The sequence below is a fragment of the Rhamphochromis sp. 'chilingali' genome (assembly GCF_963969265.1).
Source record: "Rhamphochromis sp. 'chilingali' genome assembly, chromosome: 22".
Lineage (NCBI taxonomy): Eukaryota > Metazoa > Chordata > Actinopteri > Cichliformes > Cichlidae > Rhamphochromis > Rhamphochromis sp. 'chilingali'.
In genome coordinates, this window is record NC_137950.1 from 19,444,500 (window position 1) to 19,466,069 (window position 21,570).

The 21,570-nt window shown below is 39.2% G+C and overlaps 3 protein-coding genes across 7 annotated transcripts in view; all 3 read right to left on the reverse strand.

Moving 5' to 3' along the window:
* Positions 1 to 439: 439 nt before the first annotated feature.
* On the reverse strand, positions 440 to 4,085 carry LOC308391283 (peptidyl-prolyl cis-trans isomerase A-like). The gene is made up of 6 exons (XM_080873859.1): positions 3,839 to 4,085; positions 3,657 to 3,687; positions 2,940 to 3,028; positions 2,763 to 2,859; positions 1,172 to 1,247; positions 440 to 1,003 (listed from the first exon to the last, which is right to left on the reverse strand). Exons 1-6 carry the CDS (start codon positions 3,989 to 3,991, stop codon positions 868 to 870), a joined length of 582 nt encoding a protein of 193 aa, XP_080729985.1. The 5' UTR covers positions 3,992 to 4,085; the 3' UTR covers positions 440 to 867.
* Positions 4,086 to 4,456: 371 nt separating this feature from the next.
* On the reverse strand, positions 4,457 to 7,378 carry LOC308391282 (peptidyl-prolyl cis-trans isomerase A-like). Its single transcript, XM_080873858.1, has 6 exons — positions 7,082 to 7,378; positions 6,960 to 6,990; positions 6,591 to 6,679; positions 6,409 to 6,505; positions 5,627 to 5,702; positions 4,457 to 5,480 (listed from the first exon to the last, which is right to left on the reverse strand). Exons 1-6 carry the CDS (start codon positions 7,247 to 7,249, stop codon positions 5,345 to 5,347), a joined length of 597 nt encoding a protein of 198 aa, XP_080729984.1. The 5' UTR covers positions 7,250 to 7,378; the 3' UTR covers positions 4,457 to 5,344.
* Positions 7,379 to 13,504: 6,126 nt separating this feature from the next.
* LOC308391219 (zinc finger MIZ domain-containing protein 1-like) overlaps positions 13,505 to 21,570 on the reverse strand; it is a 110,256-nt gene continuing 102,190 nt past the window's right edge. For all 5 annotated transcript variants that reach the window (XM_080873740.1, XM_080873742.1, XM_080873743.1 and 2 more), the window contains 15 exons: positions 21,247 to 21,448; positions 20,658 to 20,933; positions 20,392 to 20,574; positions 20,174 to 20,251; positions 19,895 to 20,063; positions 19,662 to 19,803; positions 19,013 to 19,223; positions 18,664 to 18,769; positions 18,422 to 18,582; positions 18,267 to 18,334; positions 18,107 to 18,175; positions 17,772 to 18,016; positions 17,511 to 17,674; positions 16,837 to 17,112; positions 13,505 to 16,713 (listed from right to left, as the gene is read on the reverse strand). In XM_080873740.1, the coding sequence (XP_080729866.1) occupies positions 16,606 to 16,713; positions 16,837 to 17,112; positions 17,511 to 17,674; positions 17,772 to 18,016; positions 18,107 to 18,175; positions 18,267 to 18,334; positions 18,422 to 18,582; positions 18,664 to 18,769; positions 19,013 to 19,223; positions 19,662 to 19,803; positions 19,895 to 20,063; positions 20,174 to 20,251; positions 20,392 to 20,574; positions 20,658 to 20,933; positions 21,247 to 21,448 (2,458 nt within the window). In that variant the 3' untranslated portion in view covers positions 13,505 to 16,605. The remainder of the gene's footprint in view (positions 16,714 to 16,836; positions 17,113 to 17,510; positions 17,675 to 17,771; positions 18,017 to 18,106; positions 18,176 to 18,266; positions 18,335 to 18,421; positions 18,583 to 18,663; positions 18,770 to 19,012; positions 19,224 to 19,661; positions 19,804 to 19,894; positions 20,064 to 20,173; positions 20,252 to 20,391; positions 20,575 to 20,657; positions 20,934 to 21,246; positions 21,449 to 21,570) is intronic.

Below are 21,570 nucleotides of genomic sequence, written 5' to 3' on the forward strand. Positions count from 1 at the left end.
CAAATACAATCACAGGTAATCTTATAATTAAAAAAATAAAATGATCTGCCTCCATCCATCCATCGCATCCTCTTTTGTCACACCAAGCCTGTGTGTTCTTCCTCTTTTCCTCCTGCCTAACAACTCTAAATTTCCACATTCTGTGAACATCTGTCAGCCTGTCCATTACACTATATACAAGAGATCAATGTAGAGTGAAGTGAATCCTAACTTCACGTTAAACTCATGTCATTCCTATCACATCTCAGTCATTTTGTTGCCCACATACACTTTCTGCCACTCTTTTTTTCTTCATACAATACCATAGCTCCTCTCTTTGTACCTCATTGTATTTTTTTTTTTTTTTTTTTACATATACAAATTGTACCTGCTTCTGAACTTCTCCTCAGGATAGTTCAGAAAGAATATTTTCCCAACATCTCCAATAAAATGTAGGCACTACTGAAATAAGTTTTATTTCAGCCAGTTTGCTGACGTGCAAAATTTCATTTTTAAGGAAATTTTAAATTTTTACACCTTTGTTAAAAATCACATGTTTAGAAAAGGGTTTTGTTTTTACAAATGTATGCCCCTTTTTTGCAAAATTAGTTCAAGTTTATATTGCTAAATTCACAAGCTTTGTCACATATTAGGATCATTCATTATTTTTGATCCATCAAGTTCACATTTAAAGCAAACACGTGTGTTGGCCATTACTTGAGTAATACAGCATATAAACACAAAAACCTAAACAAAAAATGTTCTGAAATGATCTGTCAGCAAACAGAGATAGCACCCTGTTCGCTGACTGAAGAAAGACCCTCTTTCACTCTTGCATTTATTGAAATTACAGCAGGAGATGAGACTACGGACACGTCCACACGGAGTCTAGTCGAGCTGTCCACAGTCTGTGATAGTGATCTTCTTGGAGGTTCGCCCAGTCCGTGAACCGTAAGACTCCGCTCTCTTGACTACATCCATTCCCTCCTTCACGCTGCCAAAGACAACATGCTTGCCATCCAGCCTAAATGAAGAAGACGCTTATTTTAATATAGCTGCCCTGGATAATGACATGATCCATGAAGCACCTAAGGAGTCTGACCGACTCACATTTTATTAGGTGGAGGCACAGACTGATGAAGAAGAACTTCACTAGCTTCATCTCCTACATTTTATGTTTATCAGTACGTACCATTGTGTTTCAGCTGTGCAGATGAAGAACTGGGATCCATTGGTGTTTGGTCCAGCATTGGCCATAGACAAGATACCTTACAATTGAACAAATTCATTCATTAAAGTACGTATTTTCACTTAAGCCACACATCTACACAACATATTATATTATATACAGTGTTGGGGAGTAACGGAATACATGTACCGCCGTTACGTATTTAGAATACAAAATATGAGTAACTGTATTCCGTTACAGTTACCGTTTAAAAAGGTGGTATTCAGAATACAGTTACTTTGTTGAAATAAATGGATTACACTGCGGTACTTTCCTGTTTCATATTGTCGCGGGTCAGGACTGTTTGGGTTTTGTTTGACAGCTACGTTCTTTCGTTCCAGGCGGCAGCGTTACGGTTGCCATGGTTACAGGGCGACGCTCTCTCTCTCTTTCTGCGACTGTGTGTTTCCTGGGTGAGAGAGCGCCTTTTCGTTGTTGTTGTTGTGCTAAGCTAACAGGCAGAATGCTACAAGCATAGCTCTAAAGAATGTAGCATCATGGGCAGTATAGTCCGTGTTGCAGGGAGAATGGACTGCCATACACGTTATGTGTCTGTGAGCGCGAGGAGGGAGAAAAAGGCGAGTGGAAAGGTACGAGTTGTCGTCGAGGAAAAACGGGAGCTGGAAGCATGTAAATATAATAATAACCACTGCAGCCAAGAAGAGTGCCTGACGAGCCCAGTTGTAAGTAAGCTATTAAGACTCGACTGTACACCGTGTTCGTGTTTTCCTCCGAAAACAATAAGTTCCGCTGGAGCAGTCTTTCAACGCCTCTCTCTGTCTCTCGCAAGAAAAATTGACCCACACAACAAAGTAAAGCTATTTTTCGGCTATGAGCCGACAGGGACCCCGCCGTATTAGTCAGAGGTCCCTTTACTACAGTTCGGAGTCGCGGACCTTCAGTAATAGTAATAAATCACACAGCAATAGTACATTCACGTTGTTGTAAAAAGCACGATAATATATTAAGTAATCCAAAGTATTCAGAATACGTTACTCTCATTGAGTAACGTAACGGAATACGTTACAGAATACATTTTGGGGCATGTATTCTGTATTGGAATACATTTTAAAAGTAACCTTCCCAACACTGATTATATAGCACACTCAAATATCACCGTCAGAAAATCCACCATTTAAAATGTTGCCACCTGGTGGCAGAAGACAAATGTGACTATCCCACATTACAATGGAGGACAGCATTGGGTAATTTTCCAGTAAATTGATACAAAAAAATAAAAAAATAACAATCACAGTACCCATAATATTTACAGAATTGCTAAATTTAACTTGAGATGCATGCATATTTAATCTGGTCATGGCCCATCTCATTTTTGCTCTGGAAAATTACAATTTACTCCATTTACTACCAGCAAAACACCAGTCACAAACACTGTAGCCTGAGATTGTACCATCATGTGTAGTATATCACATTGTGCTGTGTATGCATTATATTAGATGCAATGTATTATAACCTGTAAGAGTGTATTTGGTTTTGTGCAACCCCATCGTCCTTTTGGTTCCCAAGGAAAAACTGAAATGATGTAAATACTTGCCTGGCCCAGTGTGCTTCAGTTGGAAGTTCTCGTCGGGAAACGTCCTTCCGTAGATCGATTTTCCTCCAGTTCCGTTGTGGTTCGTGAAGTCTCCACCCTGAAAACACAAAACGTGTGACTGTAATTGGACCCTCATAGGACACAGGAAAACAAAAGGAGAGAAACATTAAAGCCTACCTGGCACATGAACTGAGGGATCACTCTGTGGAAAATTGAACCCTTATAACCAAAGCCATGCTCTCCTGTGCACAGCGCTCGGAAGTTTTCTGCAAGAGAGCCTTCATGTCAGTGTCTGCCTTCTTATGTTTGAATCCACACAGTAGACAGAACAGTTACGTTAGAATAAAGCACAAGCAAAATCCTAAACAGCAGAGTTATTTTTTCTTAGACTTTTCGATATTTATTAGCAACCCCGAAATATTTCTGATGAAATCTTCCTAAAAGATGAAAAAGTGTGCCTGTAACAGTGTAAGAATGCCACAAACTGCTCAGTTATCAACAGAACAGAATAAAATTTGCAGCCTTTTTGATGATCATGAGTCTCACCTTTTAAATTTGTGGTTATAGTTTAAATGTGGCAATCTCCTGTTTTTCAGGTTTAACATAAAAAAAGTGAATAACAATCTTTTATCTTCTGTTGTGACAACACATTGTTATTCTCTTAGAATGTTTCTTCTGATTTACAAACCAAATAGGCAAGCTTTGGCAGAAAGTAAAAAAAACAACCTGTTCTAACATAATCAAAGTGACAACCTGTCGATTCACACACACATTTGGTGTGTCAAGTTAAACTTAGTCAAGTTCAGGTACACCATCATCTTTTCTTTAAGTCTGAGTAGATCAGATACTCGTTCCAGCTTGTTTGTGTTTAAGGAGGAAGAGAACATCAGATACCTGCAGTTTTGGGCACGACTTCTGCGTTGAGCTGCAAAAGAAAAAGAAGCAGCCAGAAGGCATTTTTTAAAATTTTTTAAATCTGGGGAGAGTAAATCAGCGACTGTGTGAGGACATCGAACTGAAACATTAACATGCAAACTAATACAAGCAGTGTCAACACTTATTTTTAACCTACTCACCTCGAAGGTAACTCTGCCAAGAGGCTCTTTGTCAGCGGCAATGTCAAAGTACACCAGCGGGTTTTTGTTCGCTGCCGCTGGGCCGCTGCTGTACAGACGCGCGGCTGTAAACGCTAAAGAGCAAAACTTTATCCTGTTTGACAGAAGCAACATCTTTATAAACTCACTGTGATGCAATAACTCAACGCAGGTGGACCAACAGTGACCTACAATCACGCTTACATGCGCGAGAGGAGGAAGCTGACTACGCAACCGGAAGCTCTGCTACGTTTCTCGCGAGATTACGCGAGATTTTTTATGCACTCAAATTATTATTATTGTTGTTGTAGTAGTGTTATGCTGCGTGCTGCTCATTTCATTAATGTCATACGTAAAAGAAAGGTTTGTGTAGTCTGTATGGTTCATCTGATCACCATATCGAGTTCGTGTAAAATGAAAATGAATCATTCAAGATGCGCTATTGCTACAGCCCAATCAAAAACAACGTTTTGAAAATTCAAAATCTAAAACATCTACACCACGTGAAACTTTAAAATTTGAAACTGGAGACAATCAGTTCGTAAAGTGAAGCAGACAGTATTTAATCAGTTTTGCATGTCAATTATTTTATTTTTTTTGTATAATGCCTTACCATAAACAATCCCCACCCATCACCAGGATAAAAAGTCTATTTTATTATTAAAACCCCAATCATAAAAAATAAACTGTTTGAAATGAGTGTGTTGCTGTCACTGTAATGTAACCAAATGTTATACATGCATCATGCTATAAGCAGAATATACACACAAATGTCAGAGTAGAGGTCTTTAGCTAATTCATGGACCTCTGGCCATGTGCATGAAACTGCAAACCTGCAAATATTCGACGATATCAGCAGTAGAGCTGGGGAGCAGCAAAGCTTTGGACAGTGAGTTTGTAAAAGCTAGATTTTGGTTTATAGATTGTTTTGCAACCTGCAGCAATGCGGGGCTGTGGAATAGGGCAGATGCACAGTCTCTCTCTTGCTCTCTTTTTTTTTCCTTCTCAATTTCAAAGAGCAGCCACCAGAATATTACCAAGTACAAAAGCGTGATAAAGCTGGTCATTTTATAGGCAGAGAGATAAAAAGCTTCTCTCAGTTGATGCCATAGTGCCAATATCTGATATGGCAGACTTTTTTTTTTTTTTTTTTTTTTTTAAACACCAGATGCCCATTCCTGATGTAAACCCCCCCAGAATGTGCATCCCACCCTGTTCTCAAACTGAGGACCATGCAGCTGAACACCTCACAAACTGATTGGACTGCGGGTGCATTCAGTTTTATGCCCATGCAAATTTTAATTTGCAGCTGGAAGTAGTCTCTCACTGGCAAAAATTACATTTTACCCCAATCTTTTCACAGTACTTGTGACATTTATCTACACTCAGCAAAAGAGGAAGCACTCTAGGCCAACCTCTTTCACTTTGGTCATTTTATTGAAATTCACCAGGAAATGAAATTACACAATGACCATATCCACATTAAATCTACTTGAGCTCTCCACAGTCCGTGATCGTGATCTTCTTTGAAGTGTACCCAATCTTGGAACCAAAAGACTCCATTTTCTTGACCACATCCATTCCCTCCTTTACTTTTCCAAAGACAACATACTTGCCATCCAACCTAAAAGAAAAAGAAACTGCTTACAATTAATGGCTTCAAGCCATTACTGAATATCACTGTGATATGAATTAAAGCCAGTTTGGATGAAATACACAGCTTCATTGGTATCAGCTGTTATAAATATGTTTCCGTTTGTCAGTACGTACCAATCTGTTTTAGTGGTGCAGATAAAGAACTGGGATCCATTGGTGTTCGGTCCGGCATTGGCCATGGACAGGATACCTTAAAATTTAACAAACTCATATCCAGTTAGATTAAAATAAGTACCCTTGAATATACTAAGTATTTCCACTTGTGGCACAGGTGCACACAACAGCTTATATTATTTAGCACACTCAAGTATCAATGTTAGAAAAAAGTGTTAAAATGTTGCCATCTGGTGGCAAACTTTGTGGGGACCTCCCAGAGTGATGGGAGCAAAATTTCTTGTGCAGACAAGGCTTCTTTATAGATTTCACTAGGCAGTAACTTTGAGCAATGAGGTAAATTGAAGCGTGACAAACAAAAATAAACATGACCTTGAAATCTCAAGACAAAAACGAAGAATGGAACAATATTATGTGAATAGTTTTCAAAATGCAAACTGGTTTAAAAAAAGAAAAAAGATTGACAGTGAATGTTACAGTGAAGGACTAACGTGTGTAATCCTTACAAAAAAAATGTGCAAGAAACTCAGGACATTCCTACAATTTAAATGAAAATGCACATAATCTGTTGGCTCCATCTGTTTGACTTCAAGTTATGGACATTTCTTATATATTGATATGCTTTCAAGTATTTGAGTGAGAAAAGCACACAAATGGCCCAAGTTAAATTTGAATCTGACAAAGTGACTTGCACTATAGAGTTGGAAATTTCTGAAAACCAATAAGTAGCACTGCATTGTTTTCATTTTCACTTGCAACAGTGTACAGAGGGGGATAATTACCTGGTCCAGTGTGCTTCAGCTTGAAGTTCTCATCGGGAAAATTCTTTCCATAGATAGACTTATCACCACCTCCAAAGTTATAAATAATATCTCCACCCTAAAAAACAAAACGCATCACTGTAGTAATATCACAACAGTCCATTGGGGGAAAATTAATTACCCCCAAAACAAAACAAACCTACCTGACATATAAACTGAGGGATCACCCTGAAGAAAACGGATCCCTTGTAGCCAAAGCCATGTTCTCCTGTACAGAGCGCTCGGAAGTTTTCTGCAGGATAGACTAAATGTAAATTTTTTCCTTCTCACGGGTGACGAAACACACACACACAAAGCTTTCGGTAATTTTTCATGTTTGAACAGTGACTTGTTACTGTTAGTTTAGGTCCTCCTGAATGGATTTGTGACAGCTGCTTTATAGACCAAACAATTATGAAGCCAACAAAACAAAACATCTCATCCATTCCTCAGCTCTGATAACAGCACTTTCTTGACATTTTGCTGTGATTTGTGATTAAAACAAATAAACAAATGATGAAAACAGTAGTTACCTGCTGTTTTTGGCACTACGTCTGCATTAAGCTGCAAAATAAAAAGAAAACGGCTCACAGCGATTTAACGCATATTTTCAAAGTAAAAGTTGTTTGTTTTTGTTTTTTTTAAACCTACTCACCTCAAAGCTAATTCTGCCAAGCGGTTCGTTGTCAGCAGCAATATCAAAGTAAACCACCGGGTTTTTGCACGCAGCTGGTGGGCAGCTGCTGCACAAACGTGCGGCCGTAAACACCACAGAACAGAATTTCTTCCTGTTTGGTAAATGCAGCATCCTAATAAAAGTCATATTGTGCAGCTACTGCCTTCAAGTATGTCAGCAACCACCCAGAGCCAGCTTACAAATACGAAGTGGGACGTTTGCTTAGAGAACCGGATAGTCTACTCTAATGATGTTGAGAGGCTTAATTAACGTCCCTTAGAACACCTGTTTTACTGTGTTGTGTCAAAATGGCTGCTGTGTCAAAAAGCCACGTGACCATGGCTAGAATTATCCAGAACATATACTTTAAACATTAGCTCATTAGAGACTTTAAGTTACTTTAAAACCTGTTTGTTGCGTTTCAGTAAAATGTTATTGACTTTCTGCCCACCCAGCCTGTGCGACATTTTTGGATATCTCATTGGTGTTTGCAGCAGTCAAAGTAATTCAGCACAATTGTGAGTTAGCTTATACACATGATGTGACTTTTAAATACAATACAATGGCTTACCAACTAATTTAAGCGAGTGCGACGTTCGTGGCAACAGCTGTGTGCAGATCAACAATGGATAATATATCAGTGCAGAGAGAGCATGGGCAAACCTCCGCCTACCCCACTCCTGCTTTACAGGTGAAAATAGAGCAACAGGACCACTGAGTCTGATTTTATTTATTTTCTGCTGTGTTTCACTTGCATTTATTTGAAAGACTTGAGTGTAAACACAAAAAAATATTTAATTTTATGTGCTGGAATGTGCAGAAAATAGGTTTAAATATTAAACAAATTTCTTCCAGTCAGAGAATGTTGCATATAATGAAATTTTTGCTTGATGCATAAAGTTAAAAGATTAAAACTAATAAAACAAGTTTTAAAAAGAGACTTTTCCATTTGATTACATTTTGTATGATGGATTATGCAGAAAAAGTAGGAAAGTAGGGAAGTAAAAAGTAGGGCTGAAAGATCTATCGCTTTATCACCTATTCAGGTTCTAAATCGTGTTTTTACTTTTTTCAAGTAACTTGACCAACACTGGGTATAACCCAAAAAGGACTGTTGCTTACTTATCTGACACTGATCCAAGTAAATAACTGTAATTTAACAAATTATTCTTAAAGAAACTGTTTTACTCTCCTCATTATTCATCTCATATTACGTCAGACTTATCTTGTGACCTACTGAGAGGTGCTGTATGCCTGGTTTGGGAACTTAAATACCAGCTACCAGTAAGCTTCTACTCAGATATCAATTGATCAGTATTAGTAATATAAGTTATTTATATAGTACTTTGCAAAAGTCTCAACCAAACCCTCACTTCTTTATATTTTTTAAGTAAAATGGGAAAGCAGGAGCAGCAATTTAGTCAAAACTGCTAACATGCATGGAAATACTGTACATAAAGCAAAACATAGTTTGCACAATTCTATTGAACTTGAGAGTCAATATTTGGTATGAACACCTTTAGTCAACACAGCCTGAACTACCCTAGGCAAGCTTTCTGTTAATTTCTTTAGCTGGTCTTCATTAATAGTTCTTGAAGGACATCCAAGGCTCTTCTTTTCCTTTTGTTCTGCTCTTTCTCAATAATATTGAAGTCTGGTTTTTGGAGAGATCAGGCAATGACTGATCGATGGCTCTTCAGTAGACTATGTGCATCTCTCAGGTCTCGTGTCAGGTCACTGCTGATTTTGTTCTCTCCATTTCTTAAGGACCCGTCTTTCAGATACTATTCATCCGCTGTAGATATTTTTTTAGGCCTTGGCACTTCTTCTTATTCTGTCCTCTGTTTTTGTAGATTCCTAAAACATTTTAATTACACATTACACACCATGCCGATATGCATCAACCTTTTTGCTAACAGTTCTTTGGGAATCCCCTCATTGGGCCAAAAATACTATTTTATGCCTGTCAGACTGTGCCATTGCTCAAGGGAGTTGTCAGAATGGAATATTCCACTAGTAATGTTCCACCAAAAATACAATGTTCAGTTCTGCTGTTTCTTTAAAATCCCAGTGTTATTGAGCTGCAGAAAGACACTCAGATCTAAACATTCACAGCTAAAAAAAAGTATCTGTTATTCCACTGCACAAGATTTAGGGCTACACAAATATCAGAAGCATTTAAAGTTTGCTTTCTTGTGCAATATAATGTTGTTAAAGTTACTTTTACCAAGGTTTTCTAATCGATGTTAATAAAGGACAGACTATGTGGGCAGTTGAATTTTTCTTAACACTTAATAACGCTGCTGTTTTCTCACACCATTTCTTTTACTGATGAAACATAAAAAAATGAATGGAAAATCAGACATGTTGTAGATTATTTTGTTGTAAATTGTCATAATGTGGTTCTTCAAGTGTATTCTCCCCACAAGTAGCTGCTCCTGTTGGCTGGTCAGTTGCTCCTCTCAGACGATCAGTGGGTGTTTTCCAGCGATTATCCACTTGCTCTTAGAGACCGTATGTGGCTGCTCTAAGACAGCATTCTGTTTGTAATCTAAAGACGGATACAGCTTTCCAAAATCCCTGATATCTGTTTGAACTGTACCTGTTTTGACCTTGATTACACTAGCAAACTGATACATACATACAAACTAGGGGTGCAACGATACACAAAATTCACGGTTCGGTTCGATACTTTGGTGTCACGGTTCGATATTTTTTCGATACAAAAAAATGTGCATGCCTTTTTAATTTATCATTTATTAAAATTATAAATATATATTTTAACTCAAAAGTACAGTTTTTAAATTTAATGTTGCTGAAACAACAACAAAAAAATAAAAATAAATAAATAAATGTATATATATATATATATATATATATATATATATATATATATATATATATATATATATATATATATATATATCTGATCGAGAAAGCACTCATCTTTGGAAAAGAGAGTTTATTACAGAGGAATGGCTCTTTCCAAAATAAAAGCTATACTATACGCTTCTTCTGGGCTATATTCTCAGCAGCACATTAAACATATCAGGTCCCCATAAGAAGAATCATGTGCTAACGGCTGTCTAAATGACTCGGGTAAAGTTTGTAGCATGCGTGCTTGTTGTTTTTGTCTGCTTCCACTTGTCTTTGCACTAGGATGATGTCGGTGTAAATGTGCAGTCATATTCGTTGTGTTCCCGCTAGTGCTGTCAGCGTTAATCTCGTTAAAATGACATTAATGCCATAACGCCGCAAATCTCCGTTAACGAGTTACCGCGGATCGCCCCGTGCGTGGGGCTGGACGGCGTCAACACGTTAACAAGCTAACTGCGCTAGCGCACTAGTTCCCACCAATTGAGCATTGCGTGGCACATCCAACATACTGTTTTACTTTTGTCCATGACGCGCTTACCTTCAGGGTCATACTTCACATAAAAACCAAGATAGTTCCAAACAGTGTTGCCAACTCCTCAGTAAGGAAAATCGCTATTAAAAGTCGCTAGAAGTTGCTAAATGACGTCATCATTTGCATAATTGGTCATGCTAATATAATTGTAACCTACGTTGTTGGAGAGAGAAACGTCCTAAATGCATTTAGAATTTATTTAGAACTACAGATTACATTTATTTTAGCAATTATTGTTTTTTTAAATGTCACAATTCCAACCCTGCTCCTTTGTGACCCGAAATAGGCACTCTGGTGGAGTTACTTTGTGTGTGTGTGTATGTGTTTATAAGTAGTTTTAAACCTCGTGATCCACAAAACAGCATAACAGTAAAAGAAGAACTGACTGCGTTACAATCAGTGCAGGAGCAGCAGCTTCGCTCATGCGCGATTCATTTGCAGTTTGGACGAATAGGTGTGAACATCTTCTGCCCTGATAGCAGCTGGGGGAGGACTATCCTCCGCCCGTGAGCGCTTTGGAACGGGCGAGGTGCCCACGGCAGCACCCGCTGCTTGTTGAGAGTAAAAGCAATACCCGCTTTCACGTCAAAAAGTCGTCATAAATAAGTCTCCAATAACACCAGAAAAAGTCGCCAGATTTGTCGCTAGTCGCTTTTTAGAAAAAAAGTCGCTAAGGGGGTGTGAAAACTCGCTAAATATAGTGACAAACTCGCTAAGTTGGCAACACTGGCCAAACGCCAGATCTGAATGAGGGTGGGGGAGGTTCATTTTCGGGTAGCGTTAAGGCAGTTGCCATGTTGCAACGAGCTTAGCTTCTGTCTTGCTAGCTTGCGCTGCGCTCAGTGGATCTGCACTCGACAGTGCAGCCTAGCCGGAGTAGTCGAACGCAGATCCACTGAGCGCTCAACATAGACAGCATCGTCAGAAGAAAAGTTGATAAAATAAATAAAACATTATGTATTGTTTGATATATATGCATACCGAACCGAAAGCACTGTATCGAACGGTTCAATATCGATACGAGTATTGTTGCCCCCCTAATACAAACATACACTGATTGGGTGTAACATTATGGCCACCTGCCTAATATTGTGTTGATCTCCGTTTTGCTACCAAAACAGCCCTGAGCTGTCAAGACATGTACTCCACTACACCCCTGAAGGTGTGCTTTGCACCAAGATCCTTTAAGTCCTCTAAGTTGTGAGGTGTGGCTTCCATGGATTGGACTTGTTTGTCCAGCACATCCCAATGATGTTCAACTGGATTGACGTCTAGGAGGCAGCCTCGTTGTTGTGTTCCTCAAACCATTCCTGAACTATTTTTTCTTTGTGGCAAGGGCAGGTTATCCTGCTGAAAGAGGCCACAGCCGTCAGGGAATCATGAAGGGTTTGTATTGTCCGCAACACTGCTTAGATAGGTAGCACATGTACGTGACCCTTTCGTGACTGAAAATCAAGAACACCCCAAAACAGCTGCACTATAGGAGATGCTCTCACCCAGTCCTCTCATCACAATCTGGACCTTTTCAAACTCACTCAAATACTTGCGCTTGCACATTTTTCCTGCATCCAACACATCAACTTGTTCTTTAATAGATCCCATCTACTGACAGGTGCCATGATGAAAAGATAATGAGTGTTATTCACATCTCCTTTTTAGTGGTCTCGATGTTATACCTGATCTGTGTTGATATTACACACCATCCTCAGAAGAATTATTGTTTAGTTAAAATTATAAGGTTGTAAGGTTTTTTGTTTTTTGTTTTTTTTCTCGTCAACTTTAATTTTTTTAATGGATTTTAATGGATTGTTGACTTGCCCCCTGTGTACACCCTCTGTACATAATTAATTCTAAACTTTTCGAGCTATCATGTTTACATACAGGACAGAACAACCGTTTATGCACGCAACATAAACATAAAACATAAACTCCTCAAGACTTTTTCATTTTAAATGAAGTTTTTAAATGCTAAATGTTAGCTTGTAGTGTGTTAATGTTATTATTTAGTTACATTCACAGTAAAAAGAGACTGGAATTACACATTAACGCCAACGGTCTTTTTCCCACCTGATATATTTCTTGAACATTCAGTCACTGGTTGTATGTTTAGATAAAACCAGTTTTGGCAGCTTATGAATCATAATTGTTTAGGGAGTGACTTCTATCGACCTATGCATGGTTGCATAACATTCAAATCAACATTAGCTACTGAACCAATAGTTGTGTCTGAAAAACTGAAACCTGTATGGTCTGAAGTTGCACACTGGAGAACTATGACAAGGCATCTAATTGGTATCAACATACAGTAGAACTGGAAATTGAACTTCTCACTTTCCTTTTTCAATCTTGTAAGTATAATAAAATGTACAGTACTTTTAAAAAAAGGACTGTAACAGAGTGTTCAATAATGATATTTTCTAAAATAATTCCATTACTTTGTTGACTGATTCTCAAAAAATGTTCAGTTGGCGATTGCAATTCATGAGAGCCTTACTTTGATGTGTCAGTAATTATTAGTTTGTCAACTTTTCACTCAATGGCAAGGCGACCTTGAGCCAACTCAATGAAAATCTGAGTAAAAATCCATAATTTACACCTCGTGCTTTTGTAAACAGCACACGAGTCAGACAGGTCTCGCAGACTGCATCACAAGTGCACAAAAGACAAAATCACAGTGACATACAGGTATCATCTGAATACATATTTATTAGATAAATATTAGGTTGTCACATCATCTAACTACATACAGTTCTGCAAGACTAAAAATCACAATTAGTTCCTTTATTTTCTCACCAGTTTAGAATATGAAATGATTGTACATACAATGTACAAACAGAGAGACAATGGCCACATTGCATGAATCACCTTAGGTTGTATAATTTTTCCAACTGTTCATGATATCAAAAATTGTACAAACTATGGATTGGTTACAATCTTCTGGACCCGTCCCTCCCACCGTGCTTCTCCCTCATCTCCGAGCAGTTTTCTTTGTAACCGTTTTTTTTTTATTGTTTGTTTTGCTTTATGTATTTTTTAATTTTTTAAATGTATTTGTTTTTTAAGTTTTTAGCTTTAGCACCTCAGAGTATGCAGGTGACAGACTAGAACATTTAGGCTAAATATTACATGTAAAACATTGCTGTCCCAGTTCCCGTAACAAAAGAGGTGAAAGTATAATACAGAGTGGGAACAAAATGCTGAGCGATACCCACAGACACTAACTAACAAGTTTCATTTTCCATATTCAGCCACTTCCAGTAGAGGGGTTGCAAGCTTTTTATTATTCTGAAGAAACAATGCACATTCCCAGGGAAAATGAATACATTTCTGTTCACATGTCTCTATATTAATTTACATATATACAGGCATCCTTGGGATGTTTGACCTGGTCTTAAAATCCTTTCCAGGTCAAACTAGCGAACGTGCCCTTCCTTTTTGTTTTTTTGTTTTTAAATTTTTTATTAACTCGTTTTCTTTTTTCAACTGTTTTTTCTTTTAAAACAACATCCCCCCCCAGAGAAATGTCCCTTTATTGTGATTGTGCAACTACAAATTAGGGGTGCTGCCTTTTTCACCAATTTGAAAAGAAGAAGAAAAAGACTGAAATGATAAAGACTTCCGTGGGATTGTTTAAAAGTTTCAATTCAGATCGCGAAGAATGAAAACACACCAGTGAACTGTTGAAAGCACAGACTTTTGATTTGATGTTTCCTTGTGACTAAAATATGAAACAAGTTAGGGCTCTGAATAGGAAAAAACAAATTCCTTTTATAACATTTAAAAATAATGCGTACATGAAATCAGGATGGTCGATTCAGCACAATGCTACAATTGAAAGAAATTGGATTTCTAGCCTTACAGATTAATAAGAAAACCAGTACAAAATAATTTACCAAGAACAAAGGGGATAAAAATGTATATGGTCTCATGCTTTTTTAAAAAAGCCACATTTTTTCTATAACAAAAATATAAACAATATCATGAATTTCTTTAAAATATGGTTGTGATATATCTTTAAAATACCACTGACAATTAGCAACAATTATGATATTCACATAGCTCACTAATTACACTGAAAGCCAGCTGACACCACATAATTCGAAACCCATTACTGTTCAGCATCACTGACAAAGGTCAACATAAATTCATGAGCAGACAACATTGATCATTTTGAATCAATACATCGTAGCATGAGGGAAAATATTGCTTCGAACTGAGTGCAACGTCTGAAAACTGAAACGATGATACACAAGCACTTTGAGCTGATGCAAGGAAGGGGACAACGAATATTAGGACATGAACAGGTGGGAAAGCGACTCGGGGGAAACGACGATGACCTGCGATAGCTTATGAAATGCTTGGGCTGGCTACGCCCCGGCGTGGAGACGAGACAGCCGTATGCTGGTTTGGGAGCATATGTGGTTAAGTTGGACGACTAATGATCGAAGGACAAACATTATCAAGATGATACAAAAATATTCACAATGATATTTACAGTACGATAGCATTTCTTAAAAAATAATACATTTGCATACAGAACAGCACTCTTTTTTTAACATTAAAATGAAAACAAATGTGGCAAAAAGAAAGAAATCTGCACCAATACTGCTTTGAAAACCACTTCTTGAACAGCAGTGATGGATAAACTGTCCTCTCCTTTATCTTTAAAACCAATATTACATCCAATCACACTGACACACACACACTCACACACTTTCAGTCTTTACAGGACCAAGCAAGCACAAACATTTCCATTCTCATCCCTCTAACTTTGGTGATGTTGAGCAGTTTCCCAAAAGGTTTATGTATAGTTTAATTGTGCAGCAACAATAAAAAAAACATAATAAACATAACACAGTATATGCAGCAAATACATGATAAATGTACTGCTGACATCAACATCATCCCTTCAATGTTAGTGTTAAATAAAATCATACTAAACCTGACAGAAAATCATAAAACAAGCAAACAAACAAGGTCTGTGGAAACAGCAACTGATAAAAACCACACTATCTTTTGTTATCACCACTTGGAACAGCACTAGACAAGGGCTTGGCACACATGCACTTTGTAGATTACTTAAACAACATCATTTAACCGGGAAGAGAGATGTAATTCAGTAAAACTCCTGACAAGAGAAACTCGATGGCTCATGCAGAGCTGATGGAAGGAGTTGTAGCAGGAAGCGACAAAGCAGGAGCGTCACAGGAACCCAAACCTCGCACGTTGTACCTTACGTTTCCAATGAAATCCCTTCTTTGTACAGGGGACAATAACTTTACAATATGTAGATGGACAGATATGCTACTCTGTTATGAATGTTGTTTGGTGTAATTGGGGCAATTTTTTTCATTTTCTGCTGTCGAAACCAAAAAGGAGGGACATCTATGTGTTTAAAAAATAGCACAATCGTAGACAAAGTGGATGCCGATCAGTCCCAAAAATATTTTTTAAAATCTTGGCAGAGGAGCTTAAATTTGTTTTAGAAAAAACATTTTGTCAAAGATGGACACGTTGATCTTATTTTTTGTTTCTTTTTGGAAAGGCTGATTTTTGTGTTTTTGCGTTGTCAGAATCTCTTGTGCTTTTAAATGATGTGTGGTGGACAAAAAAGTGCGACTAACCAGACCAGTCAGGGAATGGAGCTGCGACACCAGGAAGCTGTGGCCTCTCAGATTGGAATAAGATAAGACGCACTGGCCAGATAGCGCAGGTTTTTTCAGTTATTTTTCTGTTTTTTTTTACAGTGAATTCCTTTTTCTTCAGAAAAGGAAACAAAACACGAATAAAAAAAATGCTACAACGCGTTCCTAATAAGCACACATACACATGTGTGTGACATTTAAAAAAAAAGAAAATCAACTGAGTATAGCTGCACAGTTCAAAGTTATCACCTCTGGGTGAGAGGGCAGGGAAAACCCTTGCCGTGTCTTTGAGTTGTAACCTCTTTCAGTCAATCTGTGCTGGCGAATGAAAGTTGTACAAGAGGAAGAAGAGAAAGGGAGTGCATCTTTGTGTTTATCAAGTACTGAGTGACCGCCTTGGGATCTCAGGGAAACTGCAGCAGTCAGTGATTATATGTTTCTGAATCGCCTCAGTTGTTTTCAAAGAGCGATAGAAGGTCATCGTTGCTATTGCTGGGGAGGTCTGGGGGATCCAGGTAGGACAACAGTTCATCTGGGTTAGCGAGCTCTGGAAGAAGCTGTATGGTAGAAGGAAGGACAACAAAAATTTGCTATGTAAGTATTCAAGGAATCTCCTTGCATCAACTGTTAAATATGTCAGATTACAGATGTGAAGATTCTGATTGTTTCAGAGGACTTACGTCTAAGGACGGCTCAGGCATGTCTGACCCTGCTTGGCTGTCCAAACTGCTGGAGGGGTTGAAGGCCAGGTCGCTGTGAGGGTGGTTGTTGGGGCCGGGCTGCTGTTGTTGTTGCTGTTGTTGCTGCTGTTGTTGAGGAGGTGGAGCTTGTCGTGAGGGCTGAGGAGGCCCGCTGTGGTGTAGCTGCTGCCCTGATTGGCTCCCAGGGTGTGGAGACGCGTGTAAACTCTGCTGCAGTGGACCATGCGGTTGGTCATTGCCAACAGAATGAGGTATCTGTAGAGAAAGAGAGGGGGAATAATTCAGAATAGCCATATACGTCTTTCAACCTGTTTCATTTTGTGACTGCTAACAACCTCCAACAAACACTTTAAATATAAAGCTAAAGCCATAATTTGGCTAGCTCAGCTAGCTTGGCTAAATTTATGAATATGTAAGTTATATGGAAGTGGAGCCAATTATTGGTAAGTTTAGTTATTCTGACTCAAGTTGCATATTTAATTTAGCTGTAGCCAGTAACTGTTTTTTATGCTAAGCTATGCTAACTGGTTGCTGCCAGTATTTTCCCACTTTTATAGTTAGTCTATATACAAAGTAAAGCAAAAAGTATACATTATGTAACAAAATACAAAATATGACAGAGTCAGTATATTAGGAATTGTTGGTAAACTCACTGTGTCAGGCATATTGTGGGACAGTGGCTTGTCTTGTGCCATCAGGTTGTTGGGCATGTCAGGTGGGTGAGACAGCTGGGGACCATGCATGAAGTCATTCATTGACGTACCACCAGGGGTCCCGTGAGGGAAATCAAAGTTCCCATGGCTCTGGTAACTGTTGCCTAGACACAGACAGAATATGTTTAAAATTTTTTGTTGTTGCTCTGCTTTGTTTGCATAATTCTGGGTGCTACTGTACTTTTTGTACGTTTGAGCTACCTTGGCTTCCGTATTCGCTGTTATTGCCTCCTTGCCCAGAAGGAAGCGATGGGTATGGTGAGGGTCCGGGGCCAAGCTGAGCTATCATCTCCATCACATTAGGCATGATCATCTGGCTGGGACTCATCGTCTTAAACCTCTTTGCCAGTGGTCCATCTGGATCTTCTTTTATGTGAATTTCTGATTTTATAGCCACCGGCCGCCAACTACACGTCGGGTCAATTGTCACTTCCTCAAACTCAGAGCTGATAAAATGTAGATGAAATCAAATAGTTAAGTTAAAAGAAAAATACATATGCATATAAGATTGCACTGATGTTCCTATTTCTGCTTACTTTTGAATAGCATTCAGGATTCCCCACATGTACTGGTCCACCTCGAGTCCTTCTAACAACGCAGTTTTACTGAGGAAAAAAGAGAAATAGTATTTAAGAAAAAGTCATCTAAATAAGGCAAGTGCATGTACTCCTTAGCATTTTAACTCCTTAGACATACTTGCATACAGGACATCGCCATGTTCCCCGCTCACAGTTCAGTTGTAAATATGATTCCAAATCAAAACACTGCAAGAACAAGAAAATAGATTTTTTGAATGTATATTTCTATTTGTTTGTCACTTTTACTGTGATGGTGTATCCTTGAAGTCTTACCTGAACATGTTTGCAGTCATGCCCTCTTGCTGGAAGCTGTATTCGCCGGAAGGTGATTGGACATTTGAGCGAAACCTTGATGGCTGTCTGCTCCACGCCATCCTCCCCGTTTAATGTGGTATTGCCCGACGACGCTGCCACGCTACTGAAGTTCCTCTTTACTGTGAGGCAGGAGAAGAAACACAGTGAGTAAACAAGTACAGAGCAATGAGGACATAAGGGTGCAAAATGAATGTGAATACCTTTGGTGATGCAGTGCTCTGCAGGCAGAAGCCTCTTCTTCAGTAAGCCTTGGAGGACAGAGCGAACTGAGGGCCGATGGACCAGTTGTAGCACAAACAAGTGCGACTGGGGGGAAAAAACATCTAAGTGACTATCAAAGACATTCTCCTAAGGTGTATCTGTTTTATCCATTCTTTACTGTTTGATCAGTTGTGAAAAAAAAAACAGGAGACATGACAGATCCCTTTTGTTATTTTCTTTCTTTTAGCATTAAATATCATCTGATGGGAAACATTTTGCATTTGACTTGAGTGGATTTGTATGAACCTGTTTATTTTTTTCATTAGCTCTGGAAATGTGTGTACTCACACAGCAGCAGGCAGTGACTGTGATCTGGATCGTGTTCCTTCCAGGCTGGCATACATGTTTCAAGTGCAGGGGTTTGTGGGAGGTCTTGTTGTCTCCCCGCTCGATTGTGAGCGGCGTGGCGTTGACGCTGACTTGGACAGATGCCGGCCAGTTCGTGTTCATCTGACGGTCTTCGTGGTGGTAGCACTTAAACTGCAGCTCCAGGTCCGACCTGCACAGATAAAATATAAAGCGGTTACGGTTATGGAGGGTTACTGTATGCAATACATGAGTTAGAATAACGGGAATTCATTCTCACACATTAACAGGGAAATTTTTTGAGGTAATATATAACATTAATTGGATGCTAAACTTAGGATATAATCTCAGCTTGGCAGCAGGAGAAATCCTCATATCAGGACTCTTGACTTGAATTGACTTTTACTGAAGATAGTGATGAAGGAAATTGCAATACTCCAGAAAATTCTGAAAATTAATGCCTTAATGATCCTTACTTGTCACGTTCCTGGGAAAAGGGTTGTTGTTTTTTTTAATCTAATGTTCTTGGCTACTAATGAAAATCAATAAGAGAATATTTACAGCCTAAAAGACCCATATAACTGTTAAAGTGGATGGGGGAAAAAAGCAGTAGCACATAAATATGCGTTACCTCCACATGAGTGTCTGGTGTACAGAGGGCCGTAAATGGAAGACGTGGTTGCTGACAGCCAGGTTATGTTCTAGCCTGAAGGGCTCTAGGACTACTCCATCCCGCACTGGGAACGTCAGACGCAGTTCCTCGTTGTGGCTTGCTGTTTTTGGAGATAAGAACCAACCTTAAATCACAGACTTAAAAAAAAGTTTAAAACGCTTGAACTTACTGTTCATTGATTAATTACTGACCTGGTGGGGGAGGGAGTGCGGTGATATTTGGTTTAATGTCAGGAGGGAAGGGTGGCTTCACATCCTGGTTTGGCGACAGGTACGGCGGGATGTTACTTCCTGGTGTCATTGGAGGAGTAGGGTTCCCTGGCACAGGCGAGTGAGGGTAGTTCCCCACTGGCCTTGGAGGCTATATAAAACACAAATTGAGTTGTAAATCAACTACTTAAATCACTAAAGAGTACATTCAAGTATAATGTAATTTTAAATTTTAATAAACTGGTACCAAAGTAGACTTACCCCATTCATATTTCCCTGGTTGTACTGATATCCACTCCCAGAGAAGTTATTTGTTTGGCCATTGAAAGGTGGCTCTTGCTGTGATTTTAATTAAACAAATAATTTGTCAAATTTACACCATTATTAGCTAAAAAAAATGTCAGTGAGACTTTGATAAAACTGCATATACAATATGAAATACACCATCACATTTTTATTGAATAGCTTTAACACTGCACCTTATAGTACTGGCCTATGGCACCACTGGGTGGTGGGTATTGGCCTTGCAGCTGCTGTCCTGGCATCCTCGGGCCAGGGTAGTTGGGGGATGGCAGCGGCCTGGAGGCATTTGGTGTGGGATATTGGCCCTGCTGGTTAGGGAACTGGTTGTTTGGTCCATACTGCTGCCCACCATAGTTTGGCTGTGGAATCAGTGACCGGGACATACATTCAGCATATAGCAACGGAGCTACATATTTAAGGTGACACTGTTGAATCCACTCACCTCCCCTGGGTACGGTCTTTTTATGCCTTGCATACCCATGCCCTGAGCCCGAGGACCTGCATAGCCTTGCTGAGGCACTCTTTGACCGTGTGCCCCAAAAGGCCCCATGCCTTGGCCCCTGGGTTGGTTCATTCCCATTGGAGGCCCGCTCATGTTGGATGCATTCATGCCTGTGCCCATGTTTCCAGGAAGGGATGGAGGGCCGCGGGGTCCTGGCTGGTTCATGAACTGACTGTTGTATGCCTGATTTGGCCCCATCTGGAAAGAGGAACTCATCTGAAAGACAAAAAGAATTTGATCAACCACCTCAGACTTGACTGTCAATATTACGCAGTTTCTGTTGAATCAAAAGATTTTATAGATAACAAACAAACAAACAAAAAAACTCCACCAGAAAGAAACAAAATGGTATCAACATCTGAGAAACAGTTTGTTTGCTTCTGTTGCAAATAAATGTGGTACTCCAGCTTGCTATTGTTAGCATTAAAGGGATAGAGCCAAAAGTCAAAGTTGATGAATTCTAAGTACCGTAGTCTCACACGTGCACAAAAGGCAACAGTTTATGCTATCAGTTTGTGCGTCATCCTACCGGTCCATATTGGTTCATGTCCTTATTCTGGGTTTCCTGCAGGGCAGCTACAGTTGCTGTTGCAGTGGCAGTTGCGGTGGCAGCAGCAGCAGCAACTGCAGCTGCGGCGGCAGCAGCGGCAGGCTGGGTGAAGTCAGAGGGAGGACGGGAGTGCGGAGGGATGCCCATTCCACCGGGTCCAGGATTCGGCCCTCCAGGGTAACTATAAGAATAAGCAAAAAGATATTAAAGAAGTTCTAGAGAAGAGAATTAATTAAAGTAATTGTCTGAATTAGTTCTTTAAGCATTTTTAATCACTCCAGTGACCATCAGCAATCCATCTAC

Excerpts from the sequence above, each read along its gene's own strand:
- LOC308391283 (XM_080873859.1), bottom strand. The coding sequence starts at position 3,991 with ATGTTGCTTCTGTCAAACAGGATAAAGTTTTGCTCTTTAGCGTTTACA. Across the intron at positions 3,029-3,656 it reads AGTCGTGCCCAAAACTGCAG|AAAACTTCCGAGCGCTGTGC; the intron begins GTATCTGATGTT and ends GCTCTCTTGCAG. Across the intron at positions 2,860-2,939 it reads TCCCTCAGTTCATGTGCCAG|GGTGGAGACTTCACGAACCA; the intron begins GTAGGCTTTAAT and ends TTGTGTTTTCAG.
- LOC308391282 (XM_080873858.1), bottom strand. The coding sequence starts at position 7,249 with ATGACTTTTATTAGGATGCTGCATTTACCAAACAGGAAGAAATTCTGT. Across the intron at positions 6,680-6,959 it reads CGTAGTGCCAAAAACAGCAG|AAAACTTCCGAGCGCTCTGT; the intron begins GTAACTACTGTT and ends TCTATCCTGCAG. Across the intron at positions 5,481-5,626 it reads TGCACCACTAAAACAGATTG|GTTGGATGGCAAGTATGTTG; the intron begins GTACGTACTGAC and ends TTTTTCTTTTAG.